Source organism: Phoenix dactylifera, chromosome 2, assembly GCF_051530095.1.
Source record: "Phoenix dactylifera cultivar Ajwa chromosome 2, Ajwa_hap1_PhDact_Kaust_v1.1, whole genome shotgun sequence".
Classification (NCBI taxonomy): Eukaryota; Viridiplantae; Streptophyta; class Magnoliopsida; order Arecales; family Arecaceae; genus Phoenix; species Phoenix dactylifera.
In genome coordinates this window covers 2,545,836-2,560,593 of record NC_143191.1, presented here as the reverse complement: position 1 = coordinate 2,560,593, position 14,758 = coordinate 2,545,836, and the positions used below count along the sequence as shown (strand labels likewise).

The window sequence follows — 14,758 nt, the reverse complement described above, 5'->3', positions numbered from 1 at the left end:
ACGTGGACTGATTTATTGCTCTTCCGGAAGGCACATGGCATTGCCTAATTAACTCCGGAATGCAGCCATCGAAGTCACATCGCATGGCATTGAAGGATGTCAGAAGGGTTGGATGGTTCATAATAATGGCACGAAGAGACCTAGAAGAATCCAAGGATGACTTGATCACCAACTTTTCTTTCATCTTAGGCAGGTAAATTTTAGTTGTTTGACGACACTCCCAATGAATTGTTGCGTAGTTTCTATGAATCATGTCCATCATCTTACACTACATAGAAAGAGAACTTTGTATACACAAGATAAGCACCAAAGCATTATTCAAAATTTTAAGAATATAAGCTTTTGGAAGCAATTTCTTTGTTATATACGTGCAATTCAAGAAGATTTTACTAGGCTTTCATTTAGAATGTGCAAGATACAAACATATTATGTTTTCAAATCTAAATTGTAGATTAAAACATCTTATAACAACAATGCATAGTTACTCAAATTAGGGAACAAAAAATTGCGTAGAGTCGGTGATTATAGAGGATTTCGAGTTGCGCCAAACTCGAGAAATATATCTGTATAAAATGACAATTTTCATGGTGCCACTTCTAGAATCAGCAATAATTGGAGCATTTGTTTCGTGATGGTGATTATGGTTATGAGAGCATTGAGTTTAGAAGAAATTGGAAGGTTCCATTCACCAATGCATTATGGAGTTTGATAGTTGGTGGCAATTAAGGGCAACAAATTTGGAATTGAGCTGCATGGGGATTGTTTTTCATAATCTTTCTGTTGTATAAGCTAATACTCTTCATGGTTTAACTTTTAAAATCAGCTCTAGCTTGTCCATTTGTTTTTTAGTGATAGGTATATTTATTAAAGCATTAAATTTTCAAGAAATAGCGAGTTGCTATCTCAAGTTGTCTGACCATGCATTCATATAGAAGGATAGGTGGCAGAAACAAGTAGATTGGGTAATGAATTTATGATAGTTTTATGCTAAGATTGCTATCATAAGAAGTTAGGGTGGGCCTCTTCTCAATTTAAGGTCATGTCAGCATTTCTTATAGAAGTTATTACATCGGCAATAGTGTCCCTACCCATAACGAACTATCATTTTTTTTGCCAAAAAATTTGGATATAATCAACATGTTTCCTTTTTTCTTTTTTCTTTGTTTGGGTAAATGGTAGCTAAATGGTTGTTGTATAACAGAGATTTGACTACTCAAATTTAGGACAACTTAAGGGGTGGCTTCCTCTCAATTTAAGGTTGTCTGACCTCAAGTTATGTAAATGGTTGTTGTATAACAAAAATTTGACTACTCAGAACCTAGCCTTCACATATACAACTGCACTAAACAAGAGGTTTAAACACTACAGGAAAGAGAAAGCTAATTCGCTCCGCTCCTACGCTCTTGGCCTAGCAGCAGCCCATCTAATACATTCTAACCTGTCTTAGCTTGGTATTACCTTCAAGCAAGACAACAGGAATTTAGGACAACTTAAGAGGTGGGCCTCCTCTCAATTTAAGGTCGCCTGACCTCAAGTTGTGTAAATAGTAGCTAAATGGTCGATGTATAACAAAGATTTGACTACTCAAATTCAGGACAACTTAAGTCAATTTCAATATTAATGTTGCCATGTCCTTCCACTTGAAGTCAGCTAAACTCCACCTATGAGTAGATGAGCTGTTCTCTTAAAAAGGATAAGGATAACCCAAGGAAATGATACATGAAATATAAAAAGATCCCAAACATAATTGGCAAGCATGATTATTTGATCAAGTTAGATAGACTAGCAAAGAATACATACATGAATACCCTTGGTTCCAACCCCAATACCACTTGATGGAGATACTGCACAAAAATCAGATTGCGAGTGAGTAGAAAAAAAAAAGAAGAAAACAATTGTACCCATTCAAGCTTCACAGATAAAAAGACTACTTAAGTTGTAAATGAAATATTTGACAATAGTTTGGTGATTTAGTAGTTACTATGCATGACATGAGCTCCTTGATGCATCGAGCGGATTAGAAGGTATTTGGTGTTAAAGAAACTCCAATTCGCACATTCACGAATCATCCAAGCATGCAGGAACGAGCAATTTTCATAGGTTAATTTTTAAAAACTTTCGAAAATTACTCCTATTGAAGTTGCTTAGCTTGTTTCTAAATACCTGCGCATAGTCCATCAAAAGAACTTCAGCTAACAAATGAACATTTCATTTTGCCTCCATCATTAAAAAAACATAGTTATATGAAGACACATGTTCGAATAATCTCCTCTCATTTAGAAAGAGACAAATAGAGGGCAAGAGTTGTTGGATTTACTACCTGTCAATGCTGTATTGTCCTAAAGAAACTCAATAAGATGCTGACTTTTTTTTTTTTTTTTTCTTTTGAGGAATCTCATTTTCCTTTCTCAATATCTTACTGAAATGAGTTTAGATCCTCTACAACGAGTCTTATGTGTGTAGGGATCACTGCCAAATTAGCCATCTTACAATCTTAGAAGCAATAGACTTTTGTTTATGTTGAAAGCTAAGGCCTTCGAGTTAGGGATGCCAAACAAGTTATTAATTGTCAAACACGTTGAATAGAAGATTATGAAGGGTTCGAGTTGTATTCTTTGCATGAAAGAATGATTGATCTTTTTTCACGGCATTGACTATTACATTGCATTAAATCTCAAAGCAACCGAATCTCTTCGTATATTTTTCTGTACATATTTTGAGATGACTACTTTGCAATCCAATGATGGATTTGTGTAAAGAAATATGAACACTTCTTGCACAAAAGATACTGAGTTTTTATTTTCAAGATGGAGGATGAGGTCATACTATAGACACGTAAAACTTTGCATGGTGCTAGGGAAAAAGATCTGGTTTTATGGAAACCTTTATTTTTTGTGTTTTTATTTTTGTGCATTTGGAAACCCAATTAATAAACGAAAATTTCAATAAAATTCAGCGAGTTACTGCTCCCTCCGGATCTACCGTGCACGAGCACGCTCACCTCTTTCTTCTTAAATTTTTAAATTTTGTTTTTTTTTTTGGTCGTAAATTTTGTAAATTTGTTAGACGGAGTCTTTAGAGAGAGAGAGAGGAGCTTGAAAAGTCAAGCAAGCGTTTGAAAGCCTCGCTTTAACTCGCTTCCCCGGTCGTTGAATCTCTCTCTCTCAGGGAAACAATCTGAGCTCATCCATCGTTGTCTTCCTTTAGAGTAATCACTGCCCAGGCTCTCTCTTAGCACCTTGGTTTCCCACCCAGAGATGGAGTGTGGAGCCAGTTTCTGGTGATACTGAGCCGAAAAATACGTGATTTGGCTGTGGTTCCTCTTGAGCATCGCCTATTCTCGTAGGAAGAAGACGGAATCTTTGCAAAATCTCTGTCGTTTTTTCTCAAATCTGTAATTTTCAGCCATTTCTCGTATTTTTTTGCTAGTTTTTATGTCAGTGATTCCTCAAAATCGCTTCTTCTGTCTATCAGTTAGATTTTCTGTTTGTTTCTCGTTTTACTGGAAACCCTATCGAGAACCATCTCTTATTTTTAGGCTATGATTTTTCTTAAGGTTTCCATTCGCCACCTTCATTGTATCGTAGAATCCCTTCCGGGGTTGCCTCAATATCGAATCTTTCAAGGTCTCGGTGTTGAAATCTTGTCATTTACTCGATTATAACAGAGAATCTCTACCATAAGATCTCTCCTTTCCAGTTCTCCAGCTGGGAAATCAGCTGAATCTTCTGGTGTGATCTCATGGGAGTTGCTCTTAATTCTATTTGACATCCCTATATCAAATTCTTCTCCGCCACTTCGGCCAAGAAGCATCCTTGGATCTCATTTGGCCAAGCTTGTTCAACTGTTCTCGATCACTGTCAAAAGATTTTATGTAGGTGCCTTGTCGTGCTTTAGTTGTCTTCTTCTCAAGTAATTAATTCCATGGGCAACGCATTGATTTGCTTATCAAAGAAGGAGAGAGGTGGCATCGGGTCACGGAGCAAGCGAACCTCGAATTCGAGGTCACAGAGGAAGATGGTGTCCGAAGAGGAGCAGCTGCATCGCCAGGCCCTGGCTTTGGCGATCCAGCAGCACCAGCTATCGCAGCGGTTCGATGGCTCGATGTCCCGGAGGATTGGGTCCACAAGCTCTCGGAGGCGGGATCTTCCTGATTCAATCACCAATGGAAAGCAGGTTACTTTCAGAGTTGCAACTTGTTGAGCCTTCAGTTCTCATTGTATAGGACCAAGAATATTTAATCATTTATTTCACTTTTCCTTGTGTTAGGGCAGCACCTTTTAGCATTAGAAGATCCAGTAGTAAATTTATATCTTTTAAGGGCATGGGCTTAGTTTCTTTGACTAGAACAAATGTGACATTATCTTTCACATCATGATTCTGAAAATTAGGCTCTTTATCGATTTATAATGTAGGCTGTAAATTGTCATAAATAAAATGTAGAATTCTATTAAGACTTGGAGGTGATATTGGATGTCAATTTGGAGGATGGAAATTTTGATTTTTTTTTGTCTGTTTCCTCAATGGAAACATGAAGGAAAGAAGAGGATTTCTTTGTCAAAAATGTGTAGGTCGAAACTGCTTTTCTGGATTACAGAAGCTGTGTCGATGTTGCTGACAACTTTTTTGTGATGAAGTGGAAAATAGCTGCTTGTTTTATCTTACTGGAAAGGAACTTGGAAACCATATGGAAAGCATCCATGCAATTATGCCATTTGAACTTTATGGTACCAGTCGGTGTGTAAACTCCCAATAGTTCCACCTTGATCTTCATCACCATGGATCAATGATTGTCAAAATTTTCTCGTTTATAAGTTGTCAAAGGACAGCTCCAGTAGTTTTCCACGATTCTCTGCTCATAATGATAATAGAAACTGCAACTTGATCGAGCTGGGGTCTAATCGTGCTTCGTTTGAAGTATTTTTTGAGCTTGACATTTCAAACTATTGAGATCAACTATGATAATAAAGCTTGATCAGCTTGTTTAAATTTGATATTGCCTGATCAATCAACTTGATAACCTCAAATCAAGCTGAAATCAGCTTGATCTTGTATTAAGCTGGAATCAGGCTTGGGAAAAGGTTGGTTCAAGCTTAGTTCATGCTTGACTTAAAGCTTTATTCAAGCTTGATTTAACATTTGATTGTTTTAAACATTAAATTAAGAAAGCAATTAATATTCATAAAATATGAATATAGAAAACTTATTAAATATACTATAATATATATATATGATATGGACTTTGCTCCTCTTGAGAGAAGAGGATATCGAGTCCTCTCGACTATAAAATCAAGAATGCGGCATTCAAAAATCAAAGATTCACACCATGATCTATATAACTAAAATGCCTAGAAACCAAAAAGCAGGTGTTTTGGTGATCTCTAACCTATGCATCAAGTGGGTGCAAAGACAATTGATTAAAATGATGCGAGACTATATTTGTTATAATCTAAGTATTAGAATCTATCCACTTTTAATCTATACATGTTTTTTGCATATATGGGTTATGATCAATAAGATGTATTCTCAATTTAATTCTTCATGTTGTATCTTGGTGTACTATTATAATGAAAATTGTTCATTTTTTTTGTCCACATGATACATAGATTACAGACCATCAAAATATGCGATTTTTGATTTCTAGGCAGTTCTAGTGGCATAGATCATGATCAATGATGTGGTTCTTCGATTTGGATGCCCCATCATTAATTTGTTCCTCAAGAGGAGCTCATACCTTTTCCTCTTGAGAGGAGCATACTCTGTCTCTATATGTATGTATGTATGTATGTATGTATGAATGCATGTATATATATGTGTGTATATTTGTGTGTATCTATATATGTATATATAATATGTTATATAATATTTTAGAGCCTTATCAAACTAAGCTTGATGGAGCTGGGTTAGTTGCCAAATTCGTTTGAAATTAATTTTGATCCAATGAATCGAGTTCAAGCTTGGATCAATTATATCAATGTCGAACCTGATTTGAGCTTAGTTCATGCGGAGTTCGTGCTTCTTAATCAATTAATACATATGTACACAGAAAGATGACTTTATCTCCTACTGTAGACACTAAACAATCTAATAGCCTTCAGCAAAATTGTTATAGTCCTAAGCTTACTCATGTTGCAGTCATATAATCTGTTTGCATGTTTCCGTTGTTGATCTAGTGCAGCCTTGTATAGTAATAATTGTTTCTAACACTGCACATCCATGATCCTTAATTGCATGCATCATGTGTTCAATGATGTGTCCACACATGTACAAGTAGATTTACACCACAAATTTGATGAACCACTCACATTCATGAAGATCACCTGAGAGTAGTGCTATGTAAACACTTGCCATGATTGCTGAGTTCCCAAATGCCCTCAATTGTTCAAGATGATATCTATATTATCCAACATCAAGACTCTTTTGCAAAATATGTACATATGAACATATTAAAATATCTCGAGTACTACTTTTAGTTGTAAGTTTGAAAGAAAAATAAGACATGACACTTCAGAGGAACTATGTCCAAATTGATATTATTTACTTATAAAATAATTAAGAATTGAACTACCATAACTTGCATTTTAGTTTTTCCTAACAAGATGGATCAAAAAAATGCCTAAGTGCTAACATTTCTAGACAACCGCAAGTCACTACATTCATGGGTTACCTGGGAGTATCCTTCTATGTCATCTCATATTCAAGCAGTAACCTAGAAATTTCAAAAATGTAAGTTTCCAAAAATTTAGAAACTACAATGTTCCTGTAACACTGCCTTGAGAATGCTTCAGTTAACATGAATAAGAGATTTTAAAGAAGTATGAAGAAACTCTCGGAATGTCTATCTATTACTCATTGCAATCCTTCTCTTTCCAGACCTCAATAGCAGCAATTATTAGCAATTATTTCTCTAACTAATAATTGCACATTGTAAACATCAATTATGCTCCTAACTTACTTCAACATTTTACTAGATTCTTGGTCAAACTAGGTGTTAGATAAATAAAATGTTAATTTTTCTAATTTATGATACTCATATTTTCCATAATGAAGATTTCTCGCAATTTTTTGACTCAGGTTCACTCAATAAAAGGTTATAAAATTTTCTATGCCTCTTTTATTCCAGGCTATTGATATACTATCGGTTAGATGGCATGGATATCCAATGCCACAATTATTTTCCATCAAGTTTTGGTGAGTTATAAAATAACTCTAGAAATAAGATTATTTTAGTTGGGGACAAGGCAACTCGATTAACACGAACCATGAAAATGGGAAACTTAAAAGAAGTTGACTCTCCTCCCCTCCCCTTCCTATCTATTAATCCCATGTACTCCCCATTAAAAGTAAAGATGGAAGTCCACGGTGGGGCAGCTAAGGACATAAACAGGGGTGAAGTAGAGGAGGTTAGGAGGAAGGGAGGTTGCTTATTGGCATGATTGAGGATTGACCAAGGTTGGGTACATAGGTGCAACAGAAGATGTGCATGGTGGATGAGGCTGTAGTGGCTTGAGACGAGCATGATGTGGAACAAGTTAGGATTCAAGACAGGGTGGGGAAAGATGGCTAGACACCAAAGAGACTAGGGTTAGTACAAGATGGAGCATGACTATGTTTAGTGGAGAGGGGTATGGAGTAACAGACAGGGGGTAGGCGGAATGGCTAGATGTAGAAGAGGTCAGAACAGTTCGGACAAAGGTGCTGCTAGTTTGATGGTTAAGTAGTTTTGTTGCTGCACCAAGCTCAGTGAAACCGTACATCCTTTTTTCTCCTCTCTCTGATTAAAGAGTGAGGGCTCTTATCAAAGAGTCCTACCAATTAACAATCAATTGGTCCAATAAAACTTGTGTTATTCTTTTGTCCTTAGACAAAAGAATGGCTAAAACAAAATTTTTAAACAATCAAGGAATTTAAAATAAATGCACCAAAATTAATTTGATAAGACATTTTTGCAATGTATATCAAATTTTCTTTTGATAGAATACATTAACTCAAATTCTTACCATTAATGATTAATGCTAATTATCTTTGTTAGCATGGTAAAGCACAAATGATGATTTATCATTCTTATCTTCTCCTTTTATAAATTTCCAATTTCTTTCATAGGAAACTTGGAAAGCAGATATGCTTCCTTGGGCTATTCATGGTCATCAAGGTTCGCCGAAGTGGTACCGAGACCTGTATCGGTTGGCGGCCGGTATGAATCAGTACTAGTTCGGTACCATACCGTGTGTTGGTACGGGTAGGGTGTGCCGGTTCCATACCGGCATGCTCTTTTTTTTAGAGTTTTCAAGAATTTTTAATTGGTAATCATTCTTTTTGAACTTTTTCAATGATTTTAAGTCTAATTTGATATTTTTCTGATATTTTTTTGATGTTTTTTGATATTTTTTTTGATATTTCACAGATTGCCAATACAAGTTCTTTGTACAGTCTCCTGTAGGACGTGCGCCCAATGAATTGTAGGCTTTTTTTCACTTTTAAGTAACAAAAGATCCTTGCAGTAGATTGCTAGCTACTGTGCCTACTACTCTTTTGTAGTTTGTTTCCATATGATGCATAATATAAAGCTCTAACTGTTTTTCCCTTTTGAAAATTGTACTTTCAGGTCCCAGTTTCTCTCGAGAATCTTGAAACAAAGAAAATTATTCTAGTCCATGGAGAAGGATTTGGAGCGTGGTGTTGGTACAAGACTATTTCTCTGTTGGAGGAAGTAGGAATGCAGCCTGTTGCTCTGGATCTCACAGGGTCTGGGATAGACCACACCGATACAAATAGCATAACAACTTTGGCAGACTACACAAAGCCATTGATAAATTACCTGCAAGACCTTCCTGAGGATGAAAAGGTGGAAAGGTTTTCATGAAATAATTTTTTTATGCACAATTCTATAAGCATTTCCTATATATCAATTGACCGATACAATGGCACAGGTTATTTTGGTTGGCCATAGCTGTGGAGGTGCTAGCATGTCGTATGCACTAGAGTGTTTCCCAAAAAAGATCACCAAAGCAGTATTTGTTAGTGCTACAATGGTACTGGATGGGCAAAGACCTTTCGATGTGTTTGCTGAAGAAGTGAGTACTTCATATTCATTTATTACCAGTTACAAACCTCAATCCTCTGCCTGACCTCACCCAAAAAGGAACAATTGTGTGATGCCACAACAATATTTAAATTATGTACATGACTGTATTATTTCAATCCTGATTTCAATCCTGCGTCATACATGTTCGTTGATCCGAGCCACACAAATATTGGCTTGGACTGACATCTTCATCTTGACCTGACCAAATGAATGATTTCCCAAATGGAAAAGCCACAGTCAAGAGTCTGCTTTTCCAGTTTGCTAGATGTCTGTTTCAGACCTAATTTGGTGGACCATATCAGAGTTGGCCAAGTAATTGTGGTAAGCTGACTTAGTTGTGTTCTGACATGTTTCTAACAGGGAAACTGAACTTGTTTGACCTTGGGATGTTCTCATTCTAGTAGCTGGAAGCTTTCTGTTGCTCTTGAGGCTTTCTGTTTCAAATTTGTGCTTTCTTATTCTTTTTGATATATTTTTGCAGCTAGCATCTGCTGATGTTTTCTTGCAAGAGTCTCGATTTCTAGTCTATGGCAATGGAAGAGACAAGTCTCCTACTGGCCTTGTGTTGGACAAGCAACAAATTAAAGGACTATACTTCAACCAGAGTCCTTCCAAGGTTAGTAACAATTCAATTCTAACTCTTCCATCAGAATTTTTTTCTTCCCATTCAATTAATTGATTTTTTTCGCTATATCAGATATCTTCTTCCAGTGCTTTTGCTAGATCATTTATGTTTATATGTGACCTCATTTCTATGAATTTATTGGATGGAACTAGAACATAGTATATTATAGATTAGCAGAGAAATATAATGAGAGCACTTCCCAACATGACTAATGTGTAATGACCATCATGATCTATAGGGGGGAAAAGCAAACAACTGCATCACTGATGCCAATCTGACAAGACACAAAATGGAAGGAAGTCACTAGAATCAAATTCAGAAAAATACCTAAGGATCTGGTTTAACAAGATTAGAGAAAAGGAGATAAAGAGATGCACACTAAATTATTTATAGATTTATTTTTTAAATATCATACAAAAGAGAATATTAAAAGTTATTATTTGTTAACTCTTCTAATATAAATGTTCCTCATCCAAAATTTTCAATTATCTTAAGGTTATAAGGAAAATAACATTTTGCAAAATCATGTTAATAACTACATCCTTGTTCAATATCTCAAAAGAGCAACTATTCGCTTCTAGCATTGTTATGGCAAGTTGAACTCATTGCTGGATCCAACACTCCAGCAATCTTGATAAGCTGCAATCAAATTCTTTGACAAGTTCAAGTTTCTGATACTTATTTGATTTGGATATGTATCCCACATGGATCCTTGGAGTTGGATGTGAATATCTAGGTAAGATTATCAGGATATGCAACACTTCCTGCCCACCAAATCAGGGTAGTTAGAACTTAAGTCTTGAACCTCGACATCGATATAATACAAACAATGTTGGGAATACCCCATGGATATATTTTTTTTCTGTGATAACTAATAATTTTAAGCATGATCTGTGATGTTATACAAATTCTGCTGCATAAGCTGCTAAGCCAAATCAAGTAGAAGAAAAACCTTGCTTCGAAAGCATTTCTAGCAGACCAGTGTTGAGGCTTTTCTTACTTCATATACTTAGGCTTGAGCATCAGCCAAAGGAAAAGGACTGGAAACTTTAGAACAGCCTGACTATTCATATCCACTCTTTGTAGGAGGAAATAGAACTGAAGTTGTAACACACAAATGTTTAGAAGAGTGCAATATCATTTCACCAGTCAATATGAACACCTATTGCTCTCCATAAGCTCTTTGCTGAATTGGATAGTCTAATGTTCTCAGCAATAACAGGGATAGAATTTTGGATTTTATACATAGGAGAAACCCACATAGGTCACTACTGCTTTTAAGCATTACATGAAACCCTGAAAATTGCATCCATGCTCTTTATATTTCTTTAGTTTATGTTATTGTTTTTGAAGATCATCATCATTCATTTTGAAGGGGAGAGGTGCCATCAGGTGCAGGTCGATTACTGACCACTAGGTCCTTTTGCCAAGTTTGTTAGCACCTGACTGCCTGTAAGTTATCAAACATGCTTCTTCAAAACATTTAACCTGTCCAGTATATGAATACGGTAGCTCTAAAATCTAACTCTAGGTTTGAAGGACTGCAAGGTGTGTATTGAGCATCGACTAATTGTAAATATACCGAGATCATTCTATATAATACAATATCTAGGATTAATGCATCAATGCAATATGGAACAGAGATGTCGCTAGCTGAGGAAAAACACAGATATCAAATCATGAAAGAATAACTGTAGAGCAAATCCAATTTGATCAGGCATAGGAAAAAATACTGCAAGGTGTGTATTGAGCCTTGACTAATTATATATATACTGAGATCATTATTTAAAGTAATATAATAAAATATCTAGGACTAATGCATCAATGCAGGTGTGGAACAGAGAGGTGGCTAGCCAAGGACAAATTTAGATATCAAATAGTGAAAGAATAACTATAGAGCGAATCCAATTTGATCAGGCATAGGAAAATAATTATCACAAAAACACCCAATAATAATTTTCTTGAAGTTATAGGGTCGATGATAAAATGATGCAACAAAAAAGAAAGGATGCATCAGCATAAGCATCTTTGTAATACTTGGTTAGCATTGGATCCATAATTACAAATTGGATTTTCTCCACAAGTTGAACCAAGGAATGAAGTACTGCATGATGTACCCAGCCAGCCTACATAAGCGTGAATTTTCCATGCCAGCCTACATAAGTGTGATGTGCTCATGCCAGCCTACAGAATATGCTTTGTTATGTTGAGCTATGCTTATCAAATGCCCGACTATGGCAATGGAAATGGGTCCATGCCAGCCTGTCTTGATGCATGCCAGTGCATGACATGGACCGTTGTAACCCTATACCATGCTGGTATCTTAATGGCCAAATACATAACAGGTGGTCTACCAGCTTGGTACAGTACCATAATCCAGATGAAGAGTTATTAAAGCTTTAGTATCTTCTTGCTATTCTAATTTACATTGTAAATTATTTTATACGCTCTTACATTTATTTATTATATGCATGACAGTTGAGTTAATGGTAGTTTCTTAAATGAGCACTGTTTCATGAAGTGGTTTGTTGTACAAAATCTTAGACGATTAGCTGAAATCATCATCTGCATTGCTAACTCTGGATGACATGCAACATTTTAATTGTTCCCATCGTGATGGATGTGACTTCTGTTTCTGATGAAGGTGTTCATGGTGATGGCAGGATATATCTTTGGCTGCAGTATCAATGAGACCCATCCCACTGGCACCAATCATGGAGAAGCTGTCTCTAACCCCAGAAAACTATGGCTCTGTCCATCGGTATTTCATCCAAACACTTGATGACCGCATAGTCTCACCCGACATCCAGGAGAAGCTGGTCCGGGAGAACCCACCTCACAGGGTCTACAAGATCAAAGGCAGCGATCACTGCCCGTTCTTCTCAAAGCCACAGTCTCTGAACAAAATTTTGCTTGAAATCGCCCAGCTCTAATAGATACTGCAGGTTCCATGAGGTTACAGTAGAATGAAATGGCCTATGAGCTATAGGCCGTATAGAATCGGTCAGCTAATAGGATTCACAGAAGAAGATATTTTATTAAAAATTTTGGATGTCTGGGAGGAGAAACATGCTCAAATAATGTTGATTGGAAAGGGTGAGTCCTACAGAAATGCCTGTAAATCTGAAAGCTGCTTTCCATCCATCAAGTATGGAGCGAATTGATCATCGCAGATATCGTTCATTTCAGTGAGACTAGGCACCTTCCGGGCTTCAGAGAGTGCTAACGTCTCCTTAATTGGTTCTACCTGGGTTGCAGGAAAGAACCATCTGCCTTGACTACTGCACCTGCTCCCAAAGCTAATTTATTTTCGGACATTTCTGAGCTTTCTAATGCTTGTATAAGTAGCTACCATATGTTCCTCAATAACCTTGACATCAGATTATGAGATTTAATATATGGGAGTAAGTAGATGTTGAATCTACCTAGTTATTTGCATGATCAGCTGAGGGTTTTCGACATCGCCTTTGCTCAGTTTTGGACGCCACCTTTTATCAACTGTCTGGAAATATCTCGGTAGAGCTATTGGACTGTGACATCAAAAAGTGTAAATGATGGAGGAAAAAACACACGGCAATTCACCCTGCTTGGTTCTTGTGCTGCTCCTAACTTACATCTTTGCAGTTGATCAATGTGAACCAGCCTTCATGTACACAAATCAAGCATGAAGAAAATGTTTTCTTTCATCTCTTCATGCTGGTATTGGTGGAACAAGGGATGAGCGAAGAGAAAACATTGCTATTATTCGTACCTGGATAACTTCGTTGTAACCTAGTGGCTCCAGAGGCAGGCAACGTGCACTAGATTTTTTTGGGTTCGCAGTTGAAGGGTGTTATGGAAGTCCATTACCATCAATATCTGACTACTAAGCTGCAAACTGATTGGGGCGGATGGGGGCATGAGTGATCCTAACCTAACCTGATTTCATATTCAGGTCATGGTTCTGGACTAGAACCCAAGTATGTCTTGGATCCAACCTGAAATAATCGGTTTCAGGTCAGGACCTAGTCAGATCAAGTTTGCAGCTTGAGTCACGCATCTATCAGCTAGCTAAAATACAATGATTGATAATTAAATATAAAATTATTAAAAAAATAAATAAAACTAAAAAGGGAGAACTTAAAATTGAAGTTTTGGTCGAAAGCTTAATTTCATCCAACTAATTAATTAATTTCAAGTTTACAGACTATGATTATATTATATTGATATATTGAAGGGTATTACAAATCAGAATCAACCACAATAAAATATGAATGTTTAAACATAATTAAGTTAAAATAGATGAGAGGACATGCAGTTGTTAAGACAAAAACAGAAGAATTAATTTAAACAAAAGTTCATTCAATGAATTGAATTAGGAAAGATATTTAGAGTGAAAAAAAAAAGAAAGTTTTTAGAATTTGGATTTTTCAATTGAAATGGATTGAATTTGGTTCGACCCTTGATCGTGAGTCAACCCAACCCTTTGTACAGCCCTACCAAAGATTTGAAGTTTACAAAATTCACTCATGGGAACGCCCCCCAAAAGGAGATATTGGTGAAAGTTCCAATGGTGCGGGGGTGTCCAGCAAATCTAACCATAGTCCCAATGACTAAGTTCGACCACCCGAAATGATGCATTCAGAGCTTATTTTCTGCCTTCTTTCTTCTCTTATTCTTCTTTTCTTCCCTTTTTCTTTGTTTATCTTATACTTTTTCTAATTTCATTACATCATTTTGCTCAAAAAAATAAAAAGATCTCAACTGCCATCCGGGGTTCAAGGCTCTGCAAGTAATAAAGCACCACTGCTGAGATGCTTCACCTCTGGGCATGTTAATTTATCAGAAAACAAAAAAGAACAAACAATATCCTAGAGTGAAGTGAGCACATTGCTGAAATACACATGGCAGCTCATGCACATGACAGGTTTCATGTCATCAAATAGAAAAAAAGTTAAAAGAGTCTCTGGCAGTAATCAATATGCCATCTGTCAAAACAAGCATCATCTGTAGCATCACTAAACAACAGAACTGCAAGCATGAATTTGGGATTATGTCAGGATGAGAAT

The 14,758-nt window shown here is 36.4% G+C and overlaps 1 protein-coding gene across 1 annotated transcript; it reads left to right on the top strand.

Annotated features, from left to right (window-relative positions):
- Positions 1–3,040: 3,040 nt before the first annotated feature.
- Positions 3,041–13,154, top strand: LOC103716626 (putative methylesterase 12, chloroplastic). Its single transcript, XM_008804705.6, has 5 exons — positions 3,041–4,176; positions 8,606–8,845; positions 8,931–9,074; positions 9,567–9,701; positions 12,374–13,154. The coding sequence occupies exons 1-5, from the start codon at positions 3,925–3,927 to the stop codon at positions 12,641–12,643; spliced, it is 1,041 nt and encodes a 346-aa protein (XP_008802927.4). The 5' UTR covers positions 3,041–3,924; the 3' UTR covers positions 12,644–13,154.
- Positions 13,155–14,758: the final 1,604 nt, after the last annotated feature.

What these genes read in the sequence shown, in the direction of transcription:
- LOC103716626 (XM_008804705.6), top strand. Translation starts at nt 3,925, where the DNA reads ATGGGCAACGCATTGATTTGCTTATCAAAGAAGGAGAGAGGTGGCATC. An exon ending in ACCTTCCTGAGGATGAAAAG is followed by an intron (nt 8,846 to 8,930) that starts GTGGAAAGGTTT and finishes ACAATGGCACAG; the next exon opens with GTTATTTTGGTTGGCCATAG. An exon ending in TCAACCAGAGTCCTTCCAAG is followed by an intron (nt 9,702 to 12,373) that starts GTTAGTAACAAT and finishes TGGTGATGGCAG; the next exon opens with GATATATCTTTGGCTGCAGT.